At 38.2% G+C, this 22,070-nt stretch overlaps 1 protein-coding gene across 2 annotated transcripts in view; it reads right to left on the reverse strand.

The window, feature by feature from the left end:
- Positions 1-22,070, reverse strand: part of ATRNL1 (attractin like 1) — a 520,320-nt gene that overhangs the window by 438,037 nt on the left and 60,213 nt on the right. For both annotated transcript variants that reach the window (XM_032225338.1, XM_032225339.1), the window contains exons 6-8: positions 18,378-18,552; positions 16,910-16,997; positions 8,783-9,038 (exon numbers count right to left, since the gene is read on the reverse strand). In XM_032225338.1, coding sequence (XP_032081229.1) covers positions 8,783-9,038; positions 16,910-16,997; positions 18,378-18,552 — 519 coding nt within the window. The remainder of the gene's footprint in view (positions 1-8,782; positions 9,039-16,909; positions 16,998-18,377; positions 18,553-22,070) is intronic.

Genomic DNA, 22,070 nt, shown 5'->3' on the forward strand with positions numbered 1-22,070 from the left:
AATCCTGACAAAATGTTTAGGCACTTTGACAAGTTTGCACATAATTTGAGGGTGAGTCAGTGAACAAAATCTAAACCAAGCATTACAATATAAGGCATCTAGGATGGGATGGGATAAAATGGAGATGGAGATGATGGAGATAGAGATAACTTTTATTGTCATTTTTACTATGTGTGTGTGTGTGTGTGTGTTTGTGCATGCGCGTGCGCATTTTGAACACAGTAGAAAGAGGAAACTTGACAGTTCACATGGTTGATACTATATGGAACAAAACTACAACTGAATCTAGACAGATAAGATGTCATTACCAAAAAATGCATGTCATGATATGTATGCATAAGCCATATTGTGATTTGGGGGGGGGGGGGGGGGGTTCTGGCCTAATCCGCTGTCCAAATCAGCCATGGTAGTTTTTAAAACAAGAAAAATCATAAATTTTACTGTGTCTTAATATGTTTATTTACTAAGTGTATGTGCTCTTTATAATTAGAAAAAGAAACTAATATTGAAACTTTTCCAGCTTCAATTCTATGTAAACAAATCTAGGAATCTATGTAAAGAAATATCAAACATACAATCCATCTTTATCATCACTGTTGTCCTCTCTTTTTGTTTTGTGCAATAAATAATGATCATTGATATTTTGTGTCCTATGACAAACTAATCACCTAATTTATTTTTCAGTCAGATTAAAAAATAAAGGCACTGCTAACTTTTTCAGCTAAATACACTTAATATACACTTCAAAAATGTGTTTACTGTTCTTCAAACATCAAGCACCTTTGGGTATCATGCTAAAGCAAATGAGCTTTCTTTCACCTTCTCTGACTATTGTTAATACAATGGCATTCATGGACCATCTAAGAATCTTTGAAGTTCTCAGTAGGAGAACTATATGCATGTTTTTATTAACTTGCACCATAAAGTGTTTCTGGACAAATCCACTAGAAAATTTATTTTTCTTAGTTTTAATAAGACTACATACATTCTGTAACAGTCTCAGTGTGAGTCTCGGAAAAATACATAGAATATTATTACTTTTCTTTAGCAAAAGAAACAGTGTTTTAGTATCTTTAGAAAATTTTGAAAAACAATTTCTACGCATAGACTTCTTTCAATTAGTAACCATATGGTGTCTGCTCTCATTGTCAAAAACTTCTGTAGATTAAAAAGAAAATAAGAGCTGTATTGGCTTTAAACAAACACTGCTCCCACCATTCCTCTTATGAAAGTAATATGGTTCCCTCTGCATTCCCATGGAAACTTCACCAAAATGTCTCAAAGAAAAAATAAATTAGAGAAATGTAAGGGTGCTTAAGTTTAATTTATTTTTACAAGATACTCCACAACTCTTCTTCAGTTTCATCCTTGTAGGGTATATAAATCAAAGTGGTAATTGTATTATTGTGTATATTGTTTTCCCATGTTGAATTAAATCTGTTTAAAGTACATGGATCTTGCTTTACCTGAATTGGTGTTTGGAAATCAAGAGTAATAAGAAGATTAATGCCACTATTGAAACCAAGGGCTTTTACAAAACCAGAGGACTGGAAGGGATCTGGAGGTTTACTATCAAATAATTGCCCATTGTAGGAATCCAAAGACAATCTAGACAAATAACTGTCTTACTTTACTTGATGTTCCAATGAAGGAGAACCCATGACTCTAAAAGGCAGATTGTTCCACCGTTTAATAGCTCTTGTGGGCAGGAAATTAATCTTTATTTACAATTGTCTGTCTGCGAAGCTTCCATTCATCATTTTTTACTGCCTTCAAGTATTGGGGACTGTTAACTCTCTTCTAGTTTAGTCTTCTTTAAGATAAACAATCTCAGTTCCTTTAATCCTTATTCATAGAACGTTGCCTCCAAGTCTCTCACTATCTCTTAGTCTTGTTTCTGATCTTTCCAGAACCCTTTTTTGTAAAATATTAACAAAAACTGGAAGAGCAGTCTGACCGGTATAGCATAGCACAACTATCACCTTCCATGATTTCAAAAAAAAAAAATCTATCGATACAGCCAAAGGTATCATTGGTGTTTTCAGAATATGTAGCATCCTGTTGGCTAATCTTCCAACTCTGTTAATTGTCTACCAGGAAATTAAAGATTCTTTCTGCCTTTCTAGGAGTTTCCCAAATAATTATGCCAATCTGATTGGTCTGCAGTTGACTGAGTCCACTTTTCTCCTGTTTTCCTAAAGACCCCAAAACATTAGCTCTTCTTCAACTTTACGGCACTTCTAGGATTTCTCAAAGATTATGATAAGTCACATCTGCCAGCTCCTTAACATCGTGGGATATAATAAACAACAGTTGGTACAAATAGGGTTATTTGTGTATCCATGGATCAGACCTGTAAGTGTCATGCCATATTATTTCTACAGGAGTTGCATTGCTTACTATCTGGATTACAACTGCAATTCAGCATGCTTAAGCCTTACATAGTTTAGGATATATGTAACAAAAACAAAAGCCTAATAAGAATCTCTATTCATTGGTACATCTGGCAGGATTATCTAAATATATATACTCTTTGGAAGTTTCTACTTATGGAATATCTAATCCCTGGAGGCAAGGATGGTCTCACCGCTCATGATGTTCTAGAAAGAAAATCTGATTATTCAGGAAAATCTGTGTAGGGCTAATCTATCGAGAGATACATAATGCCATGAATGAATGTTGTATGAGGATACTTTTTTTTATTTGTACAACAATGTATTCTTTATTGAATTATTGATTTTAATTCTTTATTCTATTTGACTTGGGAAATATTCAACTGTTAAGAGCAATTAACGCAGTATAAAACTCAAATAATTTTATGAAAGAAAAAATACAAAGTTATACTATTAAGATGTGGTAGAACTTCCAGTTCAAAACCATAACACAATAACAGCAGGATTTAAAATTAAGAGCATGACTACTGTTCAAAGATTTTTATTTTCTTAACAGGGTCAAACTATCATACAAAAACAATATCTATTACTATTCAGAGTTTTCCAATCCGCTTTCTTTGTTGCTTTGTTCCAAAACTCAGTTTGTACTTAGAGTCACCATCTGGAATTTTAAAGTTTAAAATCATCCAACTGCTGTAGGTCTAAAGATAAATCCTGTTCAGGAATTCAGGAAAACATCGTACAAAATGCATTAAACCTTAATGGAATAAAACTACAGAAATAAAATGAAACATAAAAATGATCAATCTCAAAAAAATAAACTACAAAGTAGAGACAAGATTCTGCAAACTAAACCTTTGTAAAACAAATGAATACTTACAAAAAGATCCACTGGCACTGGTAATAAAAAAAACTCTTAGCCACAATTCTTAAATGTCAAACTCTACTTTCCTGTATTAGTGTGATTAATATTTGATGCTGACAATCTATTATCATTGTAAAGAAATATACACAGTTGACAATAATCCTGAATAATAATAACTGCTAACTATGCAATTTTTTGCCACTATTAATAGTTTAAAGCCATGAACTGAAATTTATTAGAATGTGCTTTGGAGTAGAATCTATTTTATAAATTGTTTACTAATACATATGTTCTATAATATTTTTAAAGAAGTTATAAAGCAGAATCAAGTCCTAAATTTCAACTTTAGCCCTAGTAATAAGCTATTCAGTAGACAATGATATTTTTATTTCTGTTGTTAAATGAAGCAGAAGTTAATTTAGCCAACCATGTATCTTCCATATAATGCTGCTTGGAATTCATCCAAGGACACTATACTTAGCAATATAATTTTAACAATGTTAACTATTAATGAACACTATAGTACCACAATAACAAGTTACTTGTGGCATGATTCTCACAGTGTTCTTATTTTTTCAGTATTTAGCAATGAAAATTAGAACTATGCCTGATCTGAAAGTGATTTAGAAGCACTTCACATTGTATGTGAATGAAGACCTCTACTATTCATTAAAGCAGTCCAACTTTTCTCAGGTTTCTGTATGAGCTTGAGAAGATCCTATTGTTTTAAGAGCTATATTATTTTTAACTAATAGTTTTGTTAAGTATTTTTTACAAGCTCACCCCAAAGCCTGAAAAAAGCCACATTGCATTAATGAACAACAGAGAGATAATAAAGTTGAGTAGTAGCACATTAAAAACTTATATCTTCAGCCTTTGAGTTCAACTCTCTCTGGCATGGAAGAATTAATGGTCCAATATTTGTTCTTGACTTTTTCAAGTACAGAATTCCAGTGGGAATGTTAGACTTGTACTCACAAAAAATGTATCTAATATTAACATTATTGGAAATTATACATCTCACTAGTATTAACAGTAGACTTTGTGCATAATATTTTTATATTAATAATACAATTCATCAAGATCAACACAGCAAACATTATCTCAAAAATATTCCTAAGGGCTTATACTACACCTGAAAATCACTGCAAACAATGCTATCAGTTTTTAGTATTCATAGTTGGATGGGCTATAAGACCTATAAAAATAAAATAAGAAGGAGCTGCAAGTTGCCCACGTGGGTATTATATTAAAAGTGCAGCAAGAAGTTTTTGTGGTTTTTTTCTTTTAATAACTAAGAAATCAGTTGTTATTTCCACAATGTTTTAAGGCTTCCTTTCCCAGCTATAGTGTAATCAATCATTTCCTCAATTTACCACTATGGGCATGACTAGAGACTCTTTTTTCAGTTCCATAAATTGGAGATAGGGGAATTATCTTAAAACCGTAGCTGAGAAGGCATAATCTCTTTGCACAGATAAGCATCTCGTGCAAATATCACATTTTCACTTACTTTCTCACATACGCTAACAAGAAAAAGATGGATAGATTCATGGCTGCAGTCTATGTCTTTAACCTAATATACAGCTTGTCTCTTAAAAGCATAATAAATACATATTGTGGATGTTATTCTTGAGGGACAAAGCGAATCTTCATATTCAGAGATAATACCCATGTGAATAACAGATGCTAGAAGAACAACACTAGAAGAAAGTTATCATGGTATGTTTATGGGCATTCCAAAGGCATCTAATTTGGCCAGGGGAGAAGCAAGATATTCAATTATATAAAACTTTAGTTTCTTCTGATGTTGCTTTTTTCCAATAACTTACATTGTTAGATCATTTTTTTTTGTCTCAGCTTAACTATAAACTGCATAATGCACTTATTGCTGTTCATTATTCTTATTTCTAAAATTAGCACACTACAGCATTCAGGCAATGACTGCAGACAATCCGGCTAATGAATAGACAATTACTAGTATTTAGTCCATTTAATTGTTATAAAAAGATAATAACTGAAGTTTAAATTATGCTTATTGGTACTGGCTATTGTCATAATCCTGCTTACTTAAAAATGAATCATATATGACTCATTGGAATAAATACTGCAGCTATCAATTAGACTTGAAAGTGTCCTATGAACAACTTTAAAAAATAATAAATACCACAGAACTTTATAAAAAAATACAATTCTTTATATCTGCATTATATAATACAGAAGAATTCATTTCAGTATTGTTACAACAAAAAATGTTGTCTAGAAAAAAAACCCAGTAAATTACTGACTCTTTTTAGCTCAGAAGTGAACAAAATTGGAACAGTAGTGCATCCTGCTGGATTGTAATGAAACTGCGGAGTTCAAAATTGTACACTATTATTATTAATTATTCATAAAAGCACAATTTATATCTTCAAAAATACATTTAAATGATATTAAGGGTGGTAAAAACTGAATTATTTCTTTGAAAATTAAGGAGGTGGAATCAAGTATGTTAATGTTAGTAATATTAAGCATCTCTTTCCAAAAAACAGATTGAATGCAGGATTTTCCATGTATTGCATAGTACTGTATTTTTCGGAGTATAAGGCGGCCCTTTTTCCCTCAAAAAAGAGTCTGAAAATCTGGATGGTATACCCTTCAGCAAAATGGCCATGCAGAGCCTTTAAAAGGCTTTCAGAGAGCTCCTGGGTGCTGGGGAAGGCAGAAATGAATGAAAAACGGACCATTTTTTGCTCAATTTTGCCCCTCCCCAGCCCCCAGCCTCCTAAAGGATATGAATGCAATTTGTTTTTACAAAAGACAGGCCCGTTTTTACAAAAAACAAAACCTTTTTTTGCTCATTTTGGGGGCACACAACCCCGGAGCAATTATGCCTTTTTAGGACCTTTTTAGGAGGGAAACAGGCCCATTTTTGCAAATTTTTTAATTTGCCTCTTAAAAAACCTTGGTGCGTCTTATACTCCAGTGCATCTTATACTCCGAAAAAATACGGTACTTACTTTTAAGGCAGCTATTCTGAGGTGGTTTTTTCCCCACAATTGTCATTCTGAAAGTGTCTGCCTGTACATTACTCACAGAGATTAATTCTAAGCTATTTTGTGAGAAGCTACTTCAATTTACATCAAAGATAGCCCTTTCATGTAACTTCCAAAATTAACATCTACATCTATAGTTCCGTGCAAAAGTTGTAGGCAGGCAAGAAAAAATGCTGTAAACAAAGAATGCTTTCAGACATATAAATAATGATTGTTTATTTTTGTCACTTTTCAAAATGCAAAGTGAGCGAACAAAATAAAAATCTAAATCAAATCAATATTTGGTGTGACCACCCTTTGCCTTCAAAACAGCATCAATTCTCAAAGGTACACTTGCACAAAGTCAGGGATTTTGCAGGATTATAGTCAGGTGTATGATCAACCAATTATACCAAACAGGTGCTAATGATCACACGTAGGTTGAAACCCAGTCATGAATTGAAACAGAAACAGCTGTGTAGGAGGCTTAAAACTGGGTGAGAAACAGCCAAACTCTGCTACCAAGGTGAGGTTGTGAACGACAATTTCATGTCATGGCAAGATTGAGCACAGCAACAAGACACAAGGTAGTTATACTGCATCAACAAGGCCTCTCCCAGACAAAGATTTCAAAGCAGACTGGGGTTTCAAGATGTGCTGTTCAAGCTCTTTTGAAGAAGCTCAAAGAAACAGGCAACATTGAGGATCGTAGACGCAGTGGTAGGCCAAGGAAACTTAGTGCAGCAGATGAAAGACACATCAAGCTTATTATTCTTCAAAATTGGAAGATGTCCAGCAGTGCCATCAGCTCAGAACTGGCAGAAACCAGTGGAACCCAGGTACACCCATCTACTGTCCAGAGAAGTCTGGCCAGAAGTGGTCTTCATGGAAGAGTTGCAGCCAAAAAACCATACCTCCGACGTGGGAACAAGACCAAGCGACTAAAGTATGCACAAAAACATAGGAACTGGGGTGCAGAAAAATGGCAGCAGGTGCTCTGGACTTATGAGTCAAAATTTGAAATATTTGGCTGCAGCAGAAGGCAGTTTGTTCGTCGAAGGGCTGGAGAGCGGTACAATAATGAGTGTCTGCAGGCAACAGTGAAGCATGGTGGAGGTTCCTTGAACGTTTGGGGCTGCATTTCTGCAAATGGAGTTGGAGATTTGGTCAGGATTAATGGTGTTCTCAATGCTGAGAAATACAGGCAGATACTTATCCATCATGCAATAACATCAGGAAGGCATATGATTGGCCCAAATTTATTCTGCAGCAGGACAATGACCCCAAGCATACAGCCAAAGTCATTAAGAACTATCTTCAGCGTAAAGAAGAACAAGAAATACTGAAAGTGATGGCATGGTCCCCACAGAGCCCTGATCTCAACATCATCAAGTGTGTCTGGGATTACATGAAGAGACAGAAGGATGTGAGAAAGCTACATCCACAGAAGATCTGTGGTTAGTTCTCCAAGATGTTTGGAACAACCTACCAGCTGAGTTCCTTCAAAAACTGTGTGCAAGTGTACCTAGAAGAATTGCTGCTGTTTTGAATGCAAAGGGTGGTCACACCAAATATTGATTTGATTTAGATTTTTCTTTTGTTCGTTCTCTTTGCATTTTGAACATTGACAAAAATAAACAATCATTACTTATATTTCTGAAAGCATTCTTTGTTTACAGCATTTTTGCACACTTGCCTACAACCTTTGCACAGTACTGTACATCACACTTAGTTATGTGTAATTGTTTAAAATATATAAAAAATGCAACTTTGTCCTATGATCCAAAAACAAACAGAAATAAAGTTCATCCATACATCAGAATGTATTTATTAAACTTTAATATGCTGCAAATCAAGCAACTGTCATCTGTTACTTGCTAATAGTACTTCCCCCACTGATACTTGCAGGAAAGTTGGTCAGAAAAGGAAATTGATATTAGACCATGTTTAAATTACTGTTTTTTTCTTTCCCTCTCAATACAAAATTATATAAACCAGCATACAAAACCAAATCCAACTGTAATACTTCAAATGAAACTAAGGAATTCTGTGGCAGCAATTTCCTTAGAAAATTGGAATTAGTACTGTTGAATATAAAAATATTTAACAACTTTTTTGTTTACAATATTGCAATTGTTTTTTTTTCCAATTTGATTTAAAACAGGTGTTTCCTATATGGTAGTTTATCCCTTTTTTCTTTTTTTTTCAAGTTAGTATAGCTGTTACCATGTAATTAATACCATTGTATTAAAATTAAATTTTTGGTTAATGCATATAAAAAAAATAAGAACTGCATATTAATAGAAGAGGAGGATTTAAAACTCTCATTACTGTATTTCCTATACTAGAATTCCTATACAAACTGAATGATGCCCATCTATGATAGGTTAAAAAAATATCAGATAGTAGGTATAAGTACAGTTCATTCCTTATTCTCCCTTGTCTCAGAGGTTCACGTCCTGAGCTTTTTAGAAAAAAGCAATTAAAAAAATGAAAAGGCAACTTACTGATATAATACTCTTGAATGCTGCTTGTATATCCATATATTACAGAGTAACCAAAAATTACAAGCATGATAACATCCCTGCTGTCAAGTTCCACTATGTGTGCGGAGTGACCCTCGACTGCATATTGCTGGCCATGAACAAGCATTGCTGGAATTCGAAGGCTCCAGATCTGACTTGGTATGTTGAAAATCCATAGTTCATCAGTGACGTTACCAGTATTTGTTTCAATTTTGCCTCCATACATGTAAATGTCATCCTATTTTTAAAAAAGGGAAAATGATCATTAATTAAACGTCAGATAAAAATACAAAAAAACATGAATATAAATGTTGAACTGTGGTATCATTCTTTCCACATTGGAAATAACATAGGCTTATAATATTAGTTTATACTATATTCTTATACTACAGAATCTTATTTCCATGATTTTTTTTCAGGGAAAGGGAGAACCTTCCTTTTTTCATCAAGAATTTACTATACTAAAGACAAGGTATATTAACCAATGAGTAGTGATAATTTAACTACTTTTTAAAAACTCAGCATATAACCAAAAATTGCAAACAAATTCTTTGTGCAGTTTCCATTGTAAATACTTTCTAGCAATTCATATGTATGAATTTCAGAGAAGGTTATTGGTTCTGTAAATGTATTATTACTGCAGCTGCATAATACCACATTTCAATATTCTACTTTTTTCTAGTCTTTTTTCCCTAACCTTAGGGAAACCGTTGCTGAGTTTCAACTACTGTTCAGTTCCTACCCAGAATAACTTTTGGGTAAGGAATAGTGGGCCATTTTTTTACTTGAATACTTTTAGACAATACTAGACTACTGTCCTGTATTCCAATTATAAAAAGGAACATTGCATGATCAGATATCTCAAATGAACTTTTTGAGACAAATTATTCCTAGCTTCATTATGTCCTAGGATTCTTTTTCTATGATATTTTCAATCTTCTGTGTACTACTGCCATTTTGAACTGGCAAGAACTCCACTCTCCCAGAGCTAGAGTAATCCTTGTTTTCTTCAAATTACATGATTGCCATTAGTATTTTGATAACATTGTTTAGGTTTAGGTTTAGGTAGGTTTAGGTAGTTTATTTATATGCCGCCCTTTTCCCTGGGGGGACTCAGGGCGGCTCACAGTTCGGAAGGAAGGGAGGACAAACAGATTAAACACATAAGACAGTACATCATTAAAAGCACAACATTCATACAATTCGGGTGGGTTGAGGTCTTTAGCCCCAGGCCTGTTGGGACAGCCAGGTTTTAAGGGCTATGCGGAAGGTCTGGAGGGTGGTGAGGGTACGAATCTCCACGGGGAGCTCGTTCCATAGGGTCGGAGCTGCCACCGAGAAGGCTCTCCTCCACGTAGTTGCCAGTCAACATTGACCGGCTGATGGAACTCGGAGGAGGCCTAATCTATGGGATCTAATTGGTCGAGTGGAGGTAATTGTCTTCCCTCAATGCATATTACAAACATTGCAAAACCTTTCAGTAAATTAAAAATAAGTTTTGCACCCCATAAATGGATGTTCTTTACAAGTCACTCTAAAATGTTCACATTACTCCTTTAGAGTCATGTTCTGACATCTACTTCTGTTCAATTTCTACAATGCCAAATGGTAGTAAGATATAAAGGCAAAAGGTAGTTGAATTACAAAGTTACAACAGTGCTGAAAAATAACTTTAGGTAGGACCATTTACTACTTTTGCAGCATCCCTTAATCTGTGCAGGGTTTTTTTTTCCTTTGCAAAGGAGGAAGATGAGATAGGAAGGGATTAGAAGGAAATAAGCAGTATGCTGTTCTAAACTTTGAAAACAATGCAGTTGTGCGGCAACCTGAGGCAGTAAACAGGTACAGGTAGTACTTAACTTATGATCACAATTGAGGCCATCATTTATGTTGCTAAGTGAAACTTTTAAAGTGAATTTTGCCCCATTTTACGATCGTTCTTGCCACAATTCTTAAATGAATCATTGCAGTTGTTAAGTCAGTAACACGGTTGTTAAGTAAATCTAGTTTCCCTATTGATTTGTCAAAAGTTTGCAATAAGGGACCACATGACCATAGGACACTGCAACCCTCATAAATGAGTCAGTTGCCAAGCAACTGAATTTTGATCACATGACCATGGGGATGCTGCTACAGTCACAAATGTGAAAAACAGACAAAAGTCACTTTTTTCATTGGTGTTGTAACTCTAAATGGTCACTAAAAGAACTGTTGTAAATCGAGGTCTTTCTGTACTCAAAGATGCCTAAAGGAAGAGGAGTGTTTAAGGAGAAAAACAAAATCCAAAGGTATGAAATTATTATTTCTTTCCAGTTGGAAATCATAGTTGCAATCATAGGATTTCCTACTCAACAACCACTTCACTTAGGGCCAGAATTCTTGTTCCAATTTGGTTTGTAAAATGAGAACTACCTGTAATTTCATTTCACTTCAACATATTAAAACTTGAATATATTATGTACATTACAATTGAATATATTCAATTACTTTACTTTTTAAAATATTGGTGGGTAAATTATAAACCTGTAAAAATTATGTTAAGAGCATCTTAATAAATAACACTTCCTTTCTATACCATCTTTTACTTTACACATCTGAAAAGGCTTAGGACTAACAGTCTAATTGCAGGATTTTTCCAGACGTCATTGCTTCTTAAAATCATGTTCCAACATGTTTCTTAAAAATATGGTCAAATCATGTTCAGAGCCAAAAGAGTAATATAAACAGACAAAATTATTGATTAGATAATTTTCTCTTCCTTCTAACTGTGCTAACTGTGCATCATTAGACTTTTATGTTGATGGGTAGCAGATGACTGGAAATCATACCATCAGTCTCCAACTACCAAAAAATTTCCAATTTAAAGAAACACTATGTTTGCTGCAACAATTCTTTTAAATCCATATTAAATGTTTTTAAACAATCTAAACCAATTATTCTTGCACATTGTTATAATTTAAATCTAAATTTCAATTTACCAGATTAGAAAAACATTTAAAATAGTTTATTTTTTTAAAAATCAGCTTTTTGTTTGAGTCTAGATTATTTTGCAATGTCTTCCATTCAGAAACAGAATGGAAATGTTATTTTCTTTTTTAAGAAAATCCAGACAATGCTAATAGAGTGTTTATATTTTCAACACAGAACTGTGATGAAAAGAATCCAAACAATGGAAAAACTGCATTTAATACCTAATAGCTAGGAAGAAGCATAGTAGGCTGCCATATGGACAATAAACAGATGGTGTTATCTGTTCTGACAGAACTAATTCTACTTGCTGAAAATAATGCCAATTTGATATGCATACTTATTTGTATCCACCATCCTCTCTTCTAGCAGGTGATCAACACTGTCAACAGTACCAGGAATTTTTTTAAAGAACTTCAGATCATTCACCAATATATATACAATGAGAGCGGTATAAATCAAGATTATATTTTTACTTTAACAACTAAATAGAGTCATATCATTTTTATATATAATTATCTTCAGCCTTTCATAGTACATTGATTGACATTAATGATGCACAGAAAACTAATCTGCATTAAAGGCCAATAAGAGTTCCGGAGACAGATGGATCTCTCAGAAAGGTGTTAATCTCAACTAGCTTACTGTCCATATATGGAGAGATTTTATTAAAAGGAGGTAGAATTCTACAATGATAAATAGGGGGAAACATATGGGTTATTTTTGGATAGAATATTATAAGGTTTTCAGGAAAAGTGGACAGTGGGGATCAAATCATTCCATTTACACTGAAAGAGGAATCGGGGTTTGGAAAAATGTCATATTCAGAATGAATATAACAGTATGTGGGAATCACCTAGAGACAGGGAGAAGAAAAGGAAATTTAGACTGTAGCATGAATGTGATCAGCTTAGAGGGAACCATTTTTGGGACTTCAAAGGGAATGGGGATGAAATGCACTTTTATATTTGCAAGACTTAATAATGTAACCTCACAATAAAGTAGAATGAGGGTAAGGGTTTATTTTCCGATCTTATAGGTTGGTTTCTAAACATTTCTTTACCAGGATAGGTAACATCTTCAGCAGAGTTTAAGGGAACTCTTGAATTTTGCTGAATAAGTTACCTAACCTAGCAACAAAACGTTCAGAAACCAACCCGTAAATTCAGAGAACAAACCCGACCTTCAGATATTTGCTACTGTTGCAAAGTAGAATTAGCTCATGTGGCCATGCTTCCTGTCTGGTCTACCTCACAAAGCTGAAAACGATTGCAATCAAGAGGAAAATATTTATCACTGAGAAAGAAGGTTGGTCTTACCTGAAGGTGTCTTTTCAGGGGAAGAGAGGGAGTGGTCACGTGTGGGTATTCTCAAAGTCTGATTGGTCCAAAGACTGAGAGTAAACTTCTTAAATACTCCTTCCTTCTATTCTTGCCCAGTTTCCTTGAAGGCGAACAATGGTACTGAAAACAAACACAACCAACAACAAAAACCCCGGGAACCACCCGGCCCTCCCCTTGGCCTAAACCATCTAAGAAGGGCGGGTCATGACCACTCCCTCTCTTCCCCTGAAAAGACATGTTCAGGTAAGACCAACATTCTTTTTCCAGTGGAAGAGAGGGAGTGGTCACGTGTGGGACATACCCAAGCTTAGTCCCAGGGGGGGAAACAACAACAACTATGGCCCAAGGGGAGTATCAGCTGCCACCCTCTGTAGGACCCTCCGACCAAAGGAAGCATCCGCCGAGGCAAATGCATCCAGACGATAATGACAGATGAATGGCATCGATGACGCCCAAGTAGCTGCCCAAAGGGAGCTCTAAGGGAGCTCTAGTGGCCCAAGCTGCCGTGGTCGCAGCACTCCTAGTGGAATGGGCTGTTATTCCTGACGAGACAGGATGCTCCGCTGCCCCATAGGCCCCTACGATAGCCTGTTGGAGCCAACAGCCGATGGTAGCCGAAGACACCTTGGCCCACAATGTCCCAGGTTGGAACGAGACAAACAAGGCCTCAGACTGGCGGACCCTCGCGGTTCGCCAGAGATAAATGCAAAAAGCGCAACAAACGTCTAAACGGTGCCAGAGCCTCTCCCTATCACTAGATGGGCCCAGGCAAAAATCGGGCAGGACGATTTCCTGCACCCTATGAAATGGAGTGTTCACCTTGGGAAGGTAGGGTCAAGGCGAAGAACCACCCTATCCTGGTGAAAGTGGCAAAGGTCATCCTTGGAAGAAATAAACCCCAGCTCCGAAATACGCTGGGCCGAGGTAATTGCTACCAGAAACACTACCTTAAGGGACAAGAAACTCAGATGAACAGATCGTAGGGGCTCGAACGGAGGCCCCGTCAAGGCCTTGAGAACTAGGGGGAGATCCCAAGTGGGGAAACTGTGTATAGGAGGAGGCCTGAGATTAGCTGCCCCCTTAAGAAAACACTTGATCAGGGGGACATGTGAGAGAGAGGAAGACCCCACCCCCCAATACCAAAGACAGAGCCGCCACCTGACGGCGCAGGGTGTTATGCAATAGCCCATTGTCCAGGCCCTTCTGCAGAAAGTCCAAGATGTTGGGAATAGTGGCCCTGGAAGGGGAAATGCCAATGGGTGAGCACTACCTAATGAAGGCAGCCCAGGTGAAGTTATAAATCCGGGTCGTTGACGGGCGCCTAGATGCCTCGATGGTGCGTATGACCCCGGAGGACAGGTTAGCCCTCCTCAGGAGCCACCGTTCAAGAGCCAGGTGGTCAGATGGAGCCACTGACAGCTGGACTTCTGGTCCAATAAGTGGCCACGACACTGACCAGATCCTTTTCCACTACCACCTTCCTGAGGGTCCCAGAATGAAGGAAATGGGAGGGAAGGTGTAGAGCAGGCCCGGTGGCCACCTGCTCCAAAGGGTGTCCGTGCCCTCCACAGACGGGGTCTGAAACCGGGTGAAGAATTGGGGCAGCTGTGCATTTGCCAGTGAGGCGAAGAGGTTTTTAGAGGTTTTTAGAGGTTTTATTTGCATTTGTAGGCCGCCCTTTTCCCTGAGGGGACTCAGGGCGGCTCACAGAAAACCAGGGAAAGGGGAAATACAACATTGAGACAACAACACATAATAAAATAATGAGCAACATGCATACAACATTCGGGCGGGGTAGAAATCCTTATCCCCAGGCCTGACGGGCGAGCCAGTTCTTCAAGGCAGTGCGGAAGGCCTGGACGGTGGAGAGGGTACGAATCTCCACGGGGAGCTCGTTCCAAAGGGTCGGGGCTACTGCTGAGAAGAGGTCCACTAGAGGGTGCCAAACCTCCGACAGATCCCCCGAAAAAAGGACGGGTGGAGTTGCCACTCGCCATTGTCCAGGGTCACCTGACTCAACCAATCCGCCTGGTGATTGGATAGACTGGAGATGTATTCCGACACCAAAGACAACAGATGCCTCTCCGCCCAGGCGCCAAGCCTCAGGGCCTCTAGCCAGAGGGCCCGAGACTGTGTCCCCCCCGCTGACAATTTATGTGGGCCTTGGTGGCCACATTGTCCATCAGGAGCAGCACGTGACAACCCTCCACCGAGGACCAGAAGTGTTGCAAGGCTAGGCATGCTGCCTTCAGTTCCAACCAATTTATATTGTGCCAGAGATCTGAAGCTGTCCACCTGCCCTGGGCCAAGCGAGAGCTCACCAGCCCCCCCCCCCAATGGAACAGACTCACATCCGTGGTCAGAAGGAGCAGCCCCGTTGAATGGCCGGGGAGATCCACCACCTGAGGGAAGATCGGACCCCCGCAGAGAGGCAGAGGGTCCGAAGAGAGTTGCTCATCCTCCCCCTCTGGAAAGGAATGCATTCCCACTGAAGGGGCCGGAGGTGGAGTCTGGCCCACGGGACTATGCCTATACAAGAGACCATCTTGCGTAATAACTGTGATAATGTGAGGACTGAAACTAACCGACTTTTGTGAATGTTTTCTGCGAGCTGACGCAGACTCGTCTGATGGTCCTGGGACAGACGGACCACCCCCAACATGGAGTCTATGACTGTCCCTAGGTGAAGAATGCGCATGGAAGAGGAGAGGTGACTCTTGAGGAAGTTCACCAAGAACCCCAGAGATTGAAGACTCCGAATCGTGAGTCGGAGATCTGAGACTGCCTGAGGAAGGGACCCCGCCTGGACTAGGACATCATCCAGGTGACATTGGAATCTCACTGGAATGGAATGCAGATGAGCCACCAAAGCCGCCAGTACCTTTGTAAATGCGCAAGGGGCCGAAAACAACCTGAAGGGAAGAGCCCTGTACTGGTATTTAAGAAGTTTACTCTCAGTCTTTGGACCAATCAAGCTTTGAGAATACCCACACTTGTCCACTCCCTCTCTTCCATTGGAAAATGGCATTTTAAAAAAGCTTATTATAGTTCATTAATTTAGAACATGCAAATGTAATAAGAAACAGACTTTTGAAAGATTTCGGAATCTTTTGAGTGAATTTTGAGTTAAACTTGGTGCTAAATGCACCAAGAATAGTATACAACTAAAGTATGTGGCAAATAAACAGAATGCTTCAAATTCGTATTAAGGGAGCTACCCATCTAGGAAATTTATTAATTTCAAAATAAAGCTGCACAATAATTGACATACATGCCAAGTTCTTCAAAATAAGACTTCTACTAGGACTGCACTGATTGTTGGCTGACATCCAGGTGTAATTCAAGGGGCTGGATATCGCAGAGGTGAGGGGCTGTCATGGGACTACCTACTCCCAATGTCTATCTGCTCTCCAATAAGATAGAGTCACTTTGTATTCTATATCTTAGGAACTATCAACTGCATTCTTATTTTGCATGTTTTATCAGCATTGGAATGAAAGAGAGAAGAAAGAACTTATTCTGTGCCCAATGAGGCTTATTCTTTAGTAATCAAATACAGGATTGCCCACTTAAGTCAGAAAATGTGTCATAAATGCAGTTATTTCATGGAATGGTGATTTATGCTAAAATGAAAAGAGAAAAAAAGGTATCCTTGATTCAGAGTTCTAAAATACAGTGTTACTATGTCGTATAGAAAGAGAACATTATAAGAATAAGTTGAGCTGAATGAGTTACAATGAAAGGAGGAGGAGGAGGAGGCCGAAGACCTTTCAAATTTAATTCTGATGTACAAACAAACCTGATATAAAGCAATAGTATGTCCATATCTCTGAAGGGGTCCTTTCAATATAGGCACCACATTCCAAATGCTGCTTTCCAAATTATAGCTAAAAAGTAAACAAATAGTTTATTACCTAGAAGCGAAATTATAGACTTATACATGCTTACAAATTAAAATATCATTTTCTGTTTCTTCATGATATGTCATATAACATCCAATAAATATAATAAATTAGAATTTAATTTTTGCAACTTTTCCTTATCCCACCAATATTTTTAACCAATGAAACACTTTTTTTAAATGAATAAATTTTCAAACAAGATTTGTAATTGATTATTAATCGGGGATATCAAACTGACATCCTGCTGGCCAGATGCGTAATGTGCAGGCCACACCCACCCCAGCTCCACAAAGGGAAAAATGTCACATGTCATGTGACTGAAACATGACGCCACGAGTTTGACACCCATCTTATTGAGTGTTTTTCTCAGTGAATTTATGGCTAATCAAGAAGTGAGCATTTTCTGAAAGATGAAGAAATTTATTTTATGGGACAGTTCATTTTCATAAAACCCGTGTCAAAAAATATCATCAATTGTATGAAAGCATTGGCAATGCCAGAAACCTAAGTTGGTTTTCACTAAAATTAAGGATATTTAATATCCCTCCCAAAAGGACCAAGACTTTAAGCACAGCACAATTATGATATTTGTTAATCAAGTATACAAAGTTTGAAAAATGAAATCTAAAATATGAAGACATAAATTAAAATGAATACTGCAATTTTATAAATAAAATCCAGATGGAAGAAATGCCACTTTATAATAATCTGAAAATTAAGAAAATAGAGCTACAATGTAGCTCCCAAAGAAGTTAATTTCTTGCCTTGTGGAAAATGGAGAGTAAGAGTTTTATTTCTCGGGCCTGTTTCAGTGAGATTCTAAGAAGTGAATTTTAGAGGTAAAATAGACATATATCTATGAAAATACTTTTGCACATGCACAGAAGTTTCTTCCAGATATTCGTAGTAGGACTGAATCAGAAAATCTGGCAAACTTCAAAATGGAATAAATGAGTCTTGCTATATCTGGACATTTACATAATTATTTTGTGAATGAATCCCTGGATTTCTGCAATTTTTATTTCCTTAAGGAGAGACAGGACCAGTGGTAATCCTGCAGAATTTTGCATCATTTAAGTGAGCTCTGAAGCTTTTATTTTTAATTCATGTGTGTAAACCAAATATAAATGAAAGAAGACAGTCCTGTCATCCCAAGGAACACCTCATTCCCCCTTTCTGCCAGCCCCAATTTAGTCCATTAATCTAAGCGCTTTACTTTCAATCATCTCTCTTTCTGGAAGGTGTGAAGTGCACCATGAGGCAGCCAAAGAAAGTAAGGCACGTGTAGGAGAGAGGGATGCTTTTCATTAAATTTCAACAAATTTACACAAAATTAAAACAGAATTAAGAAAAGAAATAACTTACTTTAATACCATCTGGAAGGTACTGTAATTAAATGCATATCCACCAATTACCCACATAAACTTTCCATAAAGAACTGCCTTATGGGAAGCCCTGCTCACAGATGGACTAAATGGCTTCACATTAGGCAGAATCCAATATGATTCCATTGAGGGGACATTCAAAGAACAATCAGGACCTGTTTAAAATACAGAGGGAGACAAAAATCATACCTGGAATGTACTCTTATTAATTCAAACACTACTTTTGATAGTAATTATAACTGAGATAGTACAATATATAAAGTGAGCAAACCTCATATATTGTAGTCATTCATAAGGACATTCTAAAAATTCGACAAATTGCATATTCATGTATTTTAAGTGGCATAGTTTAGTTTCTAAGATGACAAATTTTATTTTTACTGTAAATATTTTCATATATTTAAAAGAAGATTTTAAAGACATACAGAAGATATGCTTTGTATTACTTTTAACTTATGAAAGAAGATTGTGAAGAACAGTGACACCAAGTGGTAAAATATACACACAGTTATGTACAAGAAAAATATATATGCATTTAAAATATTATACTTTTTCCTATCATTCATGAGGTTCATTGTAATCTGATGCAGGACAGTAATTATGAAATACAGTGCATTGCACAGAAAACTACTGAACTCTATGATTTATTTTTTTAAAAACCATTATACAGTGGGGCAAAAAAGTATTTAGTCAGTCACAAATTGTGCCACTTAAATTCTCTTAATTCTCTCACTTAAAAAGATGAGAGAGGCCTGTAATTGACATCATCAACTATGAGAGACAAAATGTGAAAACAAATTGAGACAATCACATTGTCTGATTTGGAAATAATCTTTTTGCAAATTATGGTGGAAAGTAAGCATTTGGTCACCTACAAACAAGCAAGATTTCTGACTCTCACAGATCTGTAACTTCTTCTTTAAGAGGCTCCTCTGTTCTCCACTCATTACCTGTATTAACGGCACCTGTTTGAACTTGTTAGCAGTATAAAAGACACTTCTCCACAAGCTCAAACAGCCACACTCCAAACTCCACTATGGTGAAGACCAAAGAGCTGTCGAAGGACACCAGAAACAAAATTGTAGACCTGCACCAGGCTGGGAAGACTGAATCTGCAATAGGCAAGCAGCTTGGTGTGAAGAAATCAACTGTGGGAGCAATAATTATAAAATGGAAGACATACAAGACCACTGATAATCTCCCTCAATCTGGGGCGCCACGCAGATCTCACCCCATGGGGTCAAAATGATCACAAGAACAGTGAGCAAAAATCCCAGAACCACACAGGGGGACCTAGTGAATGACCTGCAGAGAGCTGGGACCAACGTAACAAAGGCTACCATCAGTAAAACACTACACCGCCAGGGACTCAGATCATGCAGTGCCAGACGTGTGCCCCTGCTTAAGCCAGTACATGTCCGGGCCTATCTGAGGTTTGTTAGAGAGCATTTGGATGATCCAGAAGAGGATTGGGAGAATGTCATATGGTCAGATGAAACCAAAGTAGAACTGTTTGGTAGAAACACAACTCGTCATGTTTGGAGGAGAGAGAATGCTGAGTTGCATCCAAAGAACACCATACCTACTGTGAAACACGGGGGTGGCAACATCAGGCTTTGGGGCTGTTTCTCTGCAAAGGGACCAGGACAACTGATCTGGGTACAGGAAAGAATGAATGGGGCCATGTATCGTGAGATTTTGAGTGCAAACCTCCTTCCATCAGCAAGGGCATTGAAGATGAAACTTGGCTGGGTCTTTCAGCATTACAATGATCCCAAACACACCGCCCGGGCAACGAAGGAGTGACTTCGTACGAAGCATTTCAAGGTCCTGAGGTGGCCTAGCCAGTCTCCAGATCTCAACCCTGTAGAAAACCTTTGGAGGGAGTTGAAAGTCCGTGTTGCCAAGCAACAGCCCCAAAACATCACTGCTCTAGAGAAGATCTGCATGGAGGAATGGGCCAAAATACCAGCAACAGTGTGTGCCAACCATGTGAAGACTTACAGAAAATGTTTGACCGCTGTCATTGCCAACAAAGGATATATAACAAAGTATTGAGATGAACTTTTGATATTGACCAAATACTTATTTTCCACCATAATTTGCAAAAAAAGTTCTTTCCAAATCAGACAATGTGATTGTCTGGATTTGTTTTCTCATTTTGTCTCTCATAGTTGAGGTCTACCTATGCTGTCAATTACAGGCCTCTCTCATCTTTTAAGTGGGAGAACTTGCACAATTGGTGGCTGACTAAATTCTTTTTTGCCCCACTGTATATAAAGCTAATATGTAGGATAAAATACAAGATAGGCACCCACAGTCATCAGCTGGGACTGAAAGCACCTTGGTTTGAAATCATTTTGTTTATGAAGATGCAAAAAGTGGGAACTACATATTGTCAACTTGTAAAACATTCCCATGCCTATTATCAAGTTGACATTGGAGGAAGGTGGGGAGAGAATTCCACACATACTTTCGACTAGGGTCGGATATCAGATTTCTACAGGAGGCATGTGAGGTGTGAAATTTTACAACCTGCTGCAGCACTTCATTGGTGGATGTGATTTATGACACAGGCTGAGGGGAGGGGAGACACAGGAGTAAAGGTCACCCACCATTAAATGGAAATCAGATCTGACTGCACAGCAGGCATCACTAAAATGTTGCTCCTAATAAATGACTGGATTTCTTTTGAACTTTGTCTCGAGGCTTGAAAACTCAGGCAACCATGGCAGAGGGCAGACTATCCGAAGAGAGACTGATTGCAGCTGGAGGAGTGTATCCAGCCCCAGACATTAAAGCTGAGATGGCTTTCCCAGTGGCAGAAGCAAGAAGGGATGAGTACTGGTAGAAATTAGACCCTAAATCAGCTGAAGTTGAGTTCCCTTACCCCAATGCCCAGGAAAAGGGAAGGGTCCTGAGAGAGCTGGCAAGGGTGGACTGGATGTGGGACTGGGAACAAGCCAGCTCCCAAAGCCCCAGATGCAATCCCGGGGGAGTACAATAGAGCAACTGAGGGAGAATTTTGACCGGACCATGCTTTGTGATGAGGGGCCATCATGGCGCTCAAAAGAGAGGGGAAATCCGATCCAGTTGAAGGGAGGAGACGCAGACTGGAGCGCAGCCCCCCTCCTCCAATAGAAAGAGAAGGAGCCCGAATCTGTAGCTACGACCTCTCCCATGCAGCAGGCAGGCTGCCCAGGGCAGACAACCCTCTCCCTCTCTTCGACCTAGAGGTGAAGAAGATGGCCAGCCATATCAAGTGTAAGCATACATAGGCCAACAAGAGGTGGGAGGATCAGGGCTGAACGACCCAACCCAATTCAGGGGATTCAGCTGATATCCACCTAGAATGCTATGGGCACCTTTACCCATCCACCAGAGCCATAGTGAATACTATTGTAGAGGGACTAGAGGGAGAAGCAAGGGAATGGCTAGCATCCCTCTATAAGAGGAGAGCCCCCCAACTGCAAGGTGTAGATGACTTCCTACAACAGCTAGAGACCAGATTTGAGGAGGTGAGGAAGACCTATATGCAGAAGATGAGCTCAGTAACCTAAAGCAAAGGGACCACCCCATCAAAGAGCACATCTGCAAATTTAGGCTATCCCCTTTACCAGAGTGTTAGTGTATTTTTTTCAGAACAAGTCTGGACAAGCAGATTGTCCAAGTA

Source organism: Thamnophis elegans, chromosome 10 (assembly GCF_009769535.1).
Source record: "Thamnophis elegans isolate rThaEle1 chromosome 10, rThaEle1.pri, whole genome shotgun sequence".
NCBI classification, from domain to species: Eukaryota; Metazoa; Chordata; class Lepidosauria; order Squamata; family Colubridae; genus Thamnophis; species Thamnophis elegans.